The 12,031-nt window shown below is 50.9% G+C and overlaps 1 protein-coding gene across 1 annotated transcript in view; it reads right to left on the reverse strand.

The window, feature by feature from the left end:
* LOC133359828 (IgGFc-binding protein-like) overlaps positions 1–12,031 on the reverse strand; it is a 92,871-nt gene that overhangs the window by 40,473 nt on the left and 40,367 nt on the right. The window contains exons 30-33 of the mRNA XM_061578368.1: positions 11,657–11,956; positions 9,263–9,359; positions 8,380–8,563; positions 4,270–6,106 (exon numbers count right to left, since the gene is read on the reverse strand). Coding sequence (XP_061434352.1) covers positions 5,973–6,106; positions 8,380–8,563; positions 9,263–9,359; positions 11,657–11,956 — 715 coding nt within the window. The 3' untranslated portion in view covers positions 4,270–5,972. The remainder of the gene's footprint in view (positions 1–4,269; positions 6,107–8,379; positions 8,564–9,262; positions 9,360–11,656; positions 11,957–12,031) is intronic.

Raw genomic sequence — 12,031 nt, forward strand, 5'->3', positions numbered from 1 at the left:
GTGGGGGGTGATGCTGAAGCCACTGGCAGGCGATGCCCATCCCCAAAAACCGAGCCCACACCCTGGCTGGTGGTGGGGGGGCACACGTGGGCGCCACGGTGGCTGGGGGATGTTAACTACCTCGCCTGGTACGCAGGAGGTCGCAGGTTCGACATGGAACCATACGCCTGCTGCTGTATACAGTATTTGGAGTCAGTGTCAACTCTCACCCTGTGGTGGTCACTGCATGGAATTTTTAGTCCTCCTCCGAATGTTTCCCTCCATCGACGTCGCAGTGGCGTTTATACCAATTTTGGCCGCTGCTATGAACCTCCCACGTGATGATGAGAGCGAAGGAGCCACCCGCCTTGCTGAGCTCTCGCCCGTGATGGGCCAGGTGGCTTCGCGAATAAGTAATATAAAAAAAAACTTTTTTAAAAACACGCTTTTATGAAATGTACCGTACTAGTAATGGAAGAACTCCACGACTCCAGGAAGTGGCCCCGGCGCTTGCCATAACGTAAGGGACCGTGGCCAATAACAGCCAACGTCAGTTGAGCGTGGACAATTAGACCCAAGCCGAAACATACCATATAAAAAGAATGTTTAAAAATATACATTTTGTATGTTTCATGATAGAAAATAGTATTGTCATCAGTATGACATAAGTATACCAAGTTTGCAGTCGATTCCACATTGGGAAGTGGGTTAAAATTGAGGAACAAGATTTGAGGCTACGACAACAACAGAGTGAGTTAATCAAAAGCGTGTAAAAAGAAAAATGAGCTAACGTGGCAGCTGAATAGTGGGGCCTTAGACTTGGTGAAATAAGAAAACACGTCCATGATAGGGGGTTATTTTTTTTGGGGTCAGATCGTGTAAATGTGTAGGGGTGATTGTCACTCACCATTCAACAGTCTGCAGTTCCACTTACCGTTGTAATGATTGCAGTATCACTGCTGTGTACACACGCACACGTGTGACGTCACTATGGCGGGAACGTCACTACCACGTGGGTCTACACACACATATACATGACGTCATCCCGGCTGGAGGCGGGAATAACGTCAGGGCCGGTTCTCGCTAGAGTAGGTCGGTGGTCACCAACCTATGTGTAATGCACAGTGTTATAATACAGTACTTACTCTTCTTGGTTCTTTCGGTAAAGTCACGTAGAAGGGAAGTAATAAAATAATAAAAATAAAACATAATAAAATCAAATAAAATAAATGTTTTATTTTTATTATTTTATTACTTCCCTTCTACGTGACTTTACCGAAAGAACCAAGAAGATGAATCCCTGCAGTCACGAAATCTTTAAATCGAAATTTAACAGTACTTACTGTTCTAATAAATTAGTGTTGCCTCCCAAGAAGACGTGGACGGGGGAAATTAATCTTCAGGGCAGCCCCGTGGTCTGCAGCCCCGGTCAAGGAGGGAGATGGCGCTGCAGGCGGGGCAGCAGGACTCATAACACATTGCTGCTTCGCTGCCATCGAGAGAGAGAGGACGCCGCCGCTGCTGTGGGTGCCACCCCGGCACCCACAGCAAAATGGCGGCCACGCGCGCAAAATGGCGGCCGCGCGTGCAAAATATGCGCGCGCGGCCGCCATTTTGTCGGCCGGTAGGGACGCGGTTCCCGGCATTTTCAACACCCGCGGAGGGAGATTTTCGGCAGTCTTGGTGGCATCCTGTCGCAAGAGGATGCCGTGCTCACCATCCAAGATTCTTCAAGTTCCACCCTGCCATCCTCACAGCCTCTAAGGCGAGTCGTGACACAATGCACCCGGCCCTTAAAACACACCTCACCCATCTTAAGCACGCCGGGTTTCTTTTGCGTGTTGTTTTTTTTTTGCTTGCTGGGCTGTGGTACGTGTTTTTCTGGCTGTGTGAGTGTAGAATGAACGCGGCGTCTGTGTTCGTGTGTTGCTGTAGAATTTTTTTTGTGTGTGTATGGTTACGGGCTTACGGCATCGGGATCGTTATCTTGATGGGGCAGTTAATGATTAATTCGGTTGTGTTGAGTGTCCCGAGGCCCTTTAATGTCCCGTGGGTTGCCGTGTTATTGGCTCGCAGTGTGACATCGGTTTATGTTGTTGTTCAGATCTAGATTTTTTCCTTGTTGTGATTGCGATGTGCCACATTTGTTAACGATGTGTTGATTGTATGGGGCTTTTCTCGCGATCGGATGTGTGGACTGTCCGTACTGCATATACTGTCTCTGCACGGATACGGGTTGTGAGGTGCATTGTGACGATGACATATGGTGCCAGTGATTTGGATTGTGCTGCTGGCTGTGGCTTATCTGGGGCAAATATCCTGCACAGAAGCCCCTGTTATGGTTTCATATTGACACGAGTGTGGTCCCTTCATGCTATGGCTGACGGTTTGACCTGACGGCCCGGAGTCAGAGACACTCCGTGGCGTGTCTAGCCTAGTGGGCTGTGCGCTCACATGGCTCGGGGATTTGTGGTCCCGTCATGCTGTGGCTGGCGGCTTGACCTGACGGCCCGGAGACCAAGACACTCCGAGGCGCGTCTGAAACAGTGAGACAGAGACTCGGGGAGCTTATGGTGAGTTGCTTTTGAGTTGGGTGCTGAAATCCCGTGGTTGATGTCATAAGGGATTTTTGGTTGGCAGGACCGGTGTGATTCGAACTCCCCGGTGGGTTCCTGTCTGTTGTTGCTCTCTCCGCTCGATTGCGTGCAGCCAGGGGCTGCATTGCGAGTAGGAGCGTGTGAGCAAGATGTCTTCTCAGCTCGGTTGAGACAGCTGGTTGCTGCAACGAGAGAGTCTTGGAGAGATACTGCTTAAAATTTCCCCCGCTACGGCCTTATACGTGCGGCAAACTGCGGCGACGCGCAGAGACGTCGGAGGGTGTAAACATGGGACATGGATTGTCTGTTGTGATTCCCAAAGGAGTATACTGGGATACAAGTGCGGGGAGAACCGCGGAGATATGCGTGTGCGTGGGGATTGCCTTCGAGCATTCGCCCGCCATTTTGGGAGCGCGCGGGAAGCCGTGGGGATGCGGGTCGCGCATGCGGCCGCCATTTTGTACGTACACAGGTGGCCTCGGAGATGTGGGGGTTGCACGTGTGAACCATTTCTGGGCAAGAGCAGGCATTTTTTTTTCTGCGCCACGTCGATTTCACATTTTCACAAAAAAATGTAGATACTGGGGCAACCCTGAAGTGAGACTTCTTTGTCCAGTACATGTGTAGTGGGTTCCAATCAGACGGAGACGACGTAGTCGGAGGCACACTTATTTATTTAACACCCGGGCAATAATACAATACTGGAAGGGGTAGCGGCCCTTCGTCACTAGTATGGCACTAGTGTGTAGTGTAGTGTGTAGCGTATAGTGTCGTGTATAGTGTAGTGTATAGCAGTGCATAGTGTAGTATATAGTCTCATGCATAGTGTAGTGCAGGGGTCGGCAACCTACGGCTCCGGAGCCGCATGCGGCTCCGGAGCCGCATGCGGCTCTTTACGGGCTGCTTCTTGACGATATGTACGTATGTACAGTATGTACTCAGATGCATTGCGGCTCTTGAAATACTGAATTTTGTACCGAATTGGAAAGAAATGGCTCTTCTTGTTATTTTGGTTGCTGACCCCTGGTGTAGTGTATAGTAGTGTGTAGTGTATAGTGTGTAGTTTATAGCAGTGTAGTGTATAGTCGTGCATATTGTAGTGTATAGTGTCGTTCATAGTGTAGTGCATAGTGTAGTGTATAGTGAATAGTAGTGCATAGTGGTTTAGCCATATTTCTTTGTTGTAGTACAGAGTTAGACTAATAGCTTTAATATGAATTGTCTTATGGTTGTTATTGTTTGACTTGCATCCCACTGGGATCTTTGCACACAGCGTTGATATACGGTGCTTTTTCTGGAAGACTTTGCTGTTTTTTCCTGAAATGTTCAAGAGCTGCATAGCTCACAGGGTTATACCTAATAAATGATAGTGAAATGAAACTGAATTAAATGGCTCTTTATTAAACAACTCTGGGAGTAGCAACCCCAAAAAACAAAACACAAATCCGGTACCTTTCAGGAGTAACCATGGAAACTCTCTCTCGATATCCAAACCTTCCCGCAATCTCGCCAATCATCAGCACAAGCGTTAACCAGCAGCAGCATCAGTAGCAGCAGCACCTTGATCAGCATCCGTAGCATCATCGTGATCAGCAGCAGCAGAACGATTGACTTTGACAGAATCGGCGTTTTAATAAACGAGGCACTCAGTCGGCAACATCAGCACCCACGTAGCCACCACCAACACCGCCACCACCACCACCAACACCGCCACCACCACCAACAACAACCACCATTCGCCACTAAGTGGCGGTGACATCACCACGACGCTTGTGCAAGGCTAGGTGCACTTTGAGGCCACGTGAAGCGTTGAACGCCCGCTGGCAGATCACAGGGCAGACCCAGGTGCCATGGGTCGACTGAATGAGATGACCGAGATGACTGGCTGATGCACCACCTGTACGCCCCCTACTGTGCCAACTGGCTGTGCTTTAGCCACCCGGCGCTCCGCTCGTTGTGAGCGTCGCTCCTCCGCCCTCCATTGTTGTTGAAGGGCGACTGCCTCCAACTGCCCAGTAGCGTCCTTCACGAGCCTCCTCCACGGAGGCCGATCTTGACACCGCTGGTACTAGTCATCGGCAAGTCCAACACCACCACCACCAACGCCACCAACACCGTCACCACCACCGCCACCACTGCCACCACCGCCACGATCATCACCAATACCAATACCCCGGGAGACGTCACCACGGCGTCCGAGCCAGGCCAGGTAGCACTTTGAGGCCGTCACGTGAAGTGTCGAATGCTCGCCGCTGACAGGAGGTCATGGAACAGACCCAGCAGGTGCCATGGGTTGTGGCTGACTGAGATGACCGGGAGATGCAACCACCGGCTGTACTTCCCCTACTGTGCCACCATCACCACGACCACCACCACCGCGGTCGCCACCACCAAAGTTGCATTGTCGTCACACGGTGCTTTCAGGTTCTGCTGCTGCGGCCCGTCTGGAACGCTCTCTTCCCTTCTGATGTTAGGAAGCCAGTGGGATCTGTGATGCACTTTTACATAAGCATCAACAAACTCACTTTTTTAGGACTGATTTTTTTTGGTGTGTTAAGTTTGCACAATCGTAATTACTCCGATTGGCGCGTTTGGCTACGTACGGTGCGAAAGAAGTTAAACGTACATACACACTGTCCATGGACTAATACTACCCATAGACTCAACACTGCCCATAGACTCAACACTGCCCATAGACTCAACACTGCCCATAGACTCAACACTGCCCATTGACTCAACACTGCCCATTGACTCAACACTGCCCATAGACTAACACTACCCATATACTATTACTACCCATAGACTAACACTACCCATAGACTCAACATTGCCAATAGACTAACATTGCCCATAGACTATCATTAACCATAGCCTATCATTGCCCATAGACTAACATTGCTCATAGACTAACATTGCCCATAAAATAACATTGCTCCCATACTCGCTTTGCCCGATAATGATGTATGTATGTTGGACTTCTTTTTCACAGTGCATAGCCAACCGTGCTAATCGGAGGTGCGGGGTGATGATGGTGGTGGTGATGTCTTAATGATGATGTTGATTGCGTCGATCCATAGGGGTCTGCAGAAGACCTGCTGCATCTTCTGTGCAATGATCGTGTTGATATCATGATGGTGTCGATGGTGATGTTGATGGTGGTGTTGATGGTGATGATGTTGTTGATGGTAATGATGTTGTTGATGGTGATGATGTTGACGTTGATGATGTTGATGGTGATGATGGTGATGATGTTGATGGTGGTCTATCTGGACGAGTAGGGAGACAGGGACGGTATCTCCTCTGCGCAACGGAGACGTTGATCTTGATGGTGATGATGGTGATGACGGTGATGATGGTGATGATGATGGTGATGATGTTGATGATGATGATGATGATCTATCTGGAGTAGTGGGGAGACAGTGGCCGGTATCCTCTGCGCAAGGATCGCTTCTTGCGGTAGACAAGGGCGACCGCCACAATGAAGGCGGCGGCGATGACGGCGATCGGAGTCACGAACTGCGACACGGCCACTGTGGTGCCGGCAGAGAGAAAAGTGCACGTCGTCACCATCGCATGGTCATCATCATCGTCACCGTCACCATCAACATCATCACTGCTGTCGTCAACATCATCATAATAGCTATCACTATCAACATCGTCACTATCGACATCGTCATTACTATCAACATAATCCTTTATCAGTATCAACTTCATCACCATCACTATCAACATCATCGTCATCTTTTCCGCCACCACCACCACCAACAACGACTGCCATTCACCACTAACTGGCGGTGACATAGCCACGCCGCCGAGGCCACGCGAAGTGTTGAAGGTTCTCTGCTGACAGGAGGCCACGGACAGACCCAGGTGCCATGGGTTTACTGACTGAGATGACCGGCAGAGGTTTGGCACCTCTGCTGCCAGGCACGGAAACTTCTCCACTCTCTCCACAACTGCCCCATCACTCGTGGGAAGTTGAGACGAGTGGAGTGTTTGATGACAAAACACCCAGGCAGGCGCTTGGTTTTGGTGGGGCTGATGGTAAGGCCCCACCTCTTAGTGGCACACTCTAGGTTCAGCAGCAGCAGAACCTCTCAGACTGAGCTGCAATCGCCAGATCATCGGCATACATAACGTGGTTTACCAATGGGGAGTCATCCCTTGACCACACCCGTGCATCGTTCAGCCTCCCATTGTATCAGGACCAGATAGAAATTTCACTGGTACAGTCAATGAAATATTCTCGAACTGCGTGGTCAAAGATGATGTTAAATAATATAGCGCCCAGAGGACATCCCTGTCGCACCCCAAGGTGAACAGGGGATGGCTCTGACTCACGGCCACGCAACTTTACCTGGGCCTGCCCACCATCATGAAGGCCCTTATTGATTGTGAGCAGATAGTCAGGGACTCCGAAAGCATGAAGAACTGCCTTGACCAGGTCAGTAAAGCAGAGATGTAAGTCCCTTTGAAATTCCCTACACCTCTGCTGTAGCAGACATACAGAATATGGCGTCTGTGCAGGACCGCCCCGGCCTGAAATCGCATTGGGCTCCGCAAGCCTCTCCACAGCGTGCCTGTCAAGGTGATGTTGAATAATCCTTTCCAGGACCGTTCCCGGCACACTGAGGAGTGAGATGCCCCTGTAGTTGTTACTGTCTGTGCAGTCCCCCTCCTTAAAGAGGGGGACCACCAAGGCGTCCTTCCAATCCTGTGCAACCCATCCAGTGGTCCAGACACTTGTGATGATGTCACGTTTGACAGTCTGCACACAAACGCCACCCTCCCTCAGCAGTTCGCTTTGGAAATCATCTCTGCCCGGCGCTTTTCCTCGTCTCAGACTCTGGATCGCCCCTCGTACTTCCTCAACCGAAGGCACCTCAACCAGCCACTCACAACTCGTGCCCACCACCCATTCTTGCAGCGCCACACAGTTCTGCGAATCTCTGAACGAAGGCTGCGGTAAGCCTCCTAATTCCCCGAAGTGGGATGTTGTAGACAGTGGGAAAGGGACTGTCGTTTTTTCTCAACTTGCCGGAACACCTCCTCCTCTTTCAGTCAGGGTCTCTGAGAATGTCTGGACTGCATACCCAATGCAAGCATTGCAGCTGCACGAGCCACAGTCCAGAACCTCACCAATTTCCCCTCAGCATCAGGAGGGGGATGGGGGAAGATTCTAATCCCAGTTGCAAGCAATGCTTGGAATTCCCGCGTGCAACTATCAGACCAGGCCACTGTGGGTTTGAATGGAGTCCTAAATGGACACCCATTCCACATGTGGCCTGTTTCCTGAGAGGGGTTTGGGGTTATCAGTCTGGATCCGTCAAATGGGATTTGGCCAGAAGGCGTCGTAATTGCCTATCCCCGTGGCACAATCTTAGTTGGGTGTTTCCATCGTGTCTTGACCACCACCGTCATCATCACCATCATCAGCCACTATCATCATTATCATCACCAAAAAACAAACAACGATCCCCCGCATAGCCTGAACAGACCATTGGGGCAAGTGCTGTTAGAGAGCAACTATAAAGGCCGACAATGTGGTACAAGAGGCGGTGGGTGGCCAGCACCATGCCCGGCCACCTTCGTCCCCCCAGTAACTCATTTGAGGCTGAGTCGACCTAGGGGAGGTGCAGGACCGGTTCAGATAATAATCGTCACCACTGTCATCACCACCACCACCATCATCGCCAACAACAACCGCCATTCGCCACTGGGTGGCGGTGATGTTGAGGCCACGTGAAGTGTCGAACGCCCGCCGGCAGGAGGCCACCGCTACTGCCGCCGCCGCCGTGATTACCGGAGGAGCGGTTTGATTCCCCGATGATGAGCGGCCCGCGGGACACGGTGTGCACCGCCGACTCGACGATCTCGCCCATGGCGCCAGCGCTCCTCCTGCGACGGGCGCTGTTCACACAGCCCTGCTGGCAGCGCGTGCCCGCCTGGCCCGCCTTGCACACCAGCACATCACAGTGCAGGAAGACCTGGGGGGGAGGAGTGGGGGGGACACGTGGGTCAGTGACGTTGCAGTGGGGGGGACACGTGGGTCAGTGACGTTGCAGTGCAGGGACACCTGGGGAGGGGAGTGTGGCGGGGGGGGGGTGCATGGGGGTGAAGAGCTCCAGGCGGCCACGTAAGGTCTGAAGTCAACCTAGGGAAGTTCAGCCATGGCGGCGAATCCCATTCGGGTTTGCTAGACCTCTGCTAAGCCACCATACAGTCCCCCCCCCCCCCGTTAAACACGAATCAGCACCCCACCCCCCAACTGCCCACACGCAACAGCCAGAACAGACTGTGTGGTGGCAAGTGCTGTTAGGAGTCTACGAAGGCCGCCACTGGGTCCGGAACGGCACCAAAACCCCGGCCGCCCGGGTCGCCGTGGTCTCTCCCTCCCGGCAGCTGATTTCTTGCTACGCATCGCAGCAAGCGGGCACTCATTGTTTTGAGGCCGAGTTGACCTCGGGGGGAGGAACCAGGCCCCGGTTCAAATCATCAAACTCACGTCTCAGCCGGCCTCGAAGTGCAGTGCAGCAGATGCCCGCCGACCGCTAACTGCTGCGCCACCGCTCCCCCTCTAGCCTTGCGACACGGCGCTTGTGCTAGGCTCGGTGCACCGCTTTCCCCCACTACTCTCCCCCCCACACTCCCAACCACCACGGGGTCGTCCCATCTCTTGCGCCCACCTGCTTGAACTCCCCGACGAAGGCGAAAGCGGTGAAGCTGAACTGGTTCTTCTTGAGGAAGCTGCTGTAGCTCTTCCACGTTGGGTCCAGCACACAGCTGTTTGGGGGGGGGGGGTAGGGGAGGGATAGGGTAGGGGTGAAAGTTGTCACGTGGGTTCGATCCAGACCCCTGACGACACCTGCTGCTGCTGTATATTTGGAGTCTGCGTCTCGCTCTCATCATCATCACGGTGGCTAGGAGATGTTAATTACCTCTGCTGGTATGCAGGAGGTCGGGGGTTCGATCCCGACCCTGACGATGCCTGCTGCTGCTGCTGTAGATTTGGTGTTTGCTTGTTTTTTTTCTCTCTCTCTCTCCCCGTGGTCACGCTTTGGGAGAGTATTCGGCTACCGCTATACATCTCCAATTGATGATGATGTTGATGTTGTTAGTATCAGCAATTTGATTGAGCGGCTATAATTTGTGATAGCCAGGTAAGGTGGCTTCTGAAAGAGAGCTTCTACATAGCTCAGTGGCGGCAGGGGTTGAAAGGGCTTACGCCTGCTAAAGAAAAAAAACTAAACTTGTTCAAATAGTTCGCCAATAGTTTGACGGTCATTGTGCGACTGACGGCACGAGTCCGGGGCGTGGAAACGTCGTCAGATTCCAGCGGAGGAAGGAATTCTCGACGAGGTCACGTGACCCGCGGTGGGCCATTCCTTTGTTATCCATTATACAGCTTTTGTTGGGTTAGATCCCGTAAATATGTAAATGTTGTAGTAGGTTTTTACCATTTTAAATTGGTACAAAACTGACACCTTTATTCAAGGCATCATGTTTGCAATGACCACAACACAAGTAGTCAAAAAAGCAAACAAAAAAAGCAACTCTGATAATGATAATAATATGCACTGTCCTTGAAGTTGATTGGTCCACACCCGAGACAGCTTTCTTTAGAGCCTAGTCCCCATTGGTGTTGGACCAGATGACACCAGAAGGCGTACAACTCAAACACAGTGCAATATCTCTCAATACTCTGATATTGCACTGTGTTTGAGTTGTACGCCTTCTGGTGTCATCTGGTCCAACACCAATGGGGACTAGGCTCTAAAGAAAGCCGTCTCGGGTGTGGACCAATCAACTTCAAGGACAGTGCATATTATTATCATTATCAGAGTTGCTTCTTTTTGTTTGCTTTTTTGACTACTTGTGTTGTGGTCATTGCAAACATGATGCCTTGAATAAAGGTGTCAGTTTTGTACCAGTTTAAAAGGGTAAAAACCTACTACTATATTTTGCCACTGGTAAAAGAGATCTCATATTATGTAAATGTTGTGTCGTTAAACCCGCCACCACCCGGCACAGCCAATTAGTAAGGGGTTTGTCATGTAAACAGAAGGTGGCCAATTCGTTACTAGTACAGCGCTAGTGTATAGTGTAGTGCATAGTGTAGTGTATAGTGTAGTGTAAAGTGGAGTACTACACCGTTTGTGTGTTGGAGAGCAAATCCACAACAGTGCAGTGTGTAGCGTAGTGTGTAGTGTAGTGTATAGTGTAGTACTACATCGGTTGTGTGTTGGAGAGAAAATCCACAACAGTGTAGTGTGTAGCGTAGTGTGTAGTATACAGTGTAGTGTATAGTGTAGTATTACACCGGTTGTGTGTTGGAGAGCTAATCCACAACATTTACAATCTTAGTACGACATGTTGCCTGATGAAGCTACTTGTAATTACTGGCAAAACGTCGTACACACAACTGGTGTGCTGTACGAGTAACGAATTGGCCATCTTCTGTTTACGTGACAAACCTTACTAATTGTATGTGTCGGGTGGTGGTGGGGTTAACGACACAACATTAATATATTTACGCGATCTAACCCAACAAAACCTGTATTGTGGATCATAGTGGTCGCGAAAGCCTACGACGTGTTAAACTTCTATTGCTCGTTCTGCCGAGGTGCTTGAGTCGAGCTCGGGATGGAGTTCGGTTGCACTGTTCACCCACATCGACTGGAGAGCAAGTCTACGGGCAATGTTAGTCTATGGGTAATGTTAGTCTATGGGCAATATTAGTCTATGGGCAATGTTAGTCTACGAGCAATGTTAGTCTATTGACAATGTTAGTCAACGGGCAATGTTAGTCTATGGGCAATGTTAGTCTACGTGCAATGTTCGTCTATGGGTAATGTTAGTCTATGGGCAATGTTAGTCTATGGGCAATGTTAGTATATGGTCAATGTTAGTCTACAGGTAATGTTAGTCTACGGGCAATGTAAGTCTATCGGAAATGTTAGTCTACAGGCAATGTTAGTCTATGGGAAATGTTAGTCTACGGGCAATGTGGGTCTACGTGTAATGTTACTCCATGCACAATGCTATTCCACGGGCGGTGTCAGTGGTCTCCGTTCGCGTACCCGTTCTTGACGAGGTCGTATCGGATGGGGTCCTGGGGGTCCCCGCTGGGGGTTGCGAAGCAGTTCTCAGTGAAGAGCGACACGCTCAGGTTGGACTTGACGGCGAGCTGCACGAAGACGATCTCGTTCTCCTTGAAGTGCACGGGGTAGTCGTTCTTCTTGTACGGCAGCGCGAAGCGCTCGGAGTGGTACAGCTCGATGTTGAAGACAAAGTCACCAAAGCCCGTCTCCGTCACGAAGATGCTGCCCGTGTCCGGCACGAAGTTCACCGCCAGGCTGCGGCGTTTGTCGTACTTACACCTGGAGAGCAAGAGACGATGTGAGACGGTGGCAGAGATCGTGGGGATGCGATGGAGATGAGACATGAGGATGTTC

Source organism: Lethenteron reissneri, chromosome 66 (assembly GCF_015708825.2).
Source record: "Lethenteron reissneri isolate LAM-NWPU_2019-01 chromosome 66, ASM1570882v1, whole genome shotgun sequence".
Lineage (NCBI taxonomy): Eukaryota > Metazoa > Chordata > Hyperoartia > Petromyzontiformes > Petromyzontidae > Lethenteron > Lethenteron reissneri.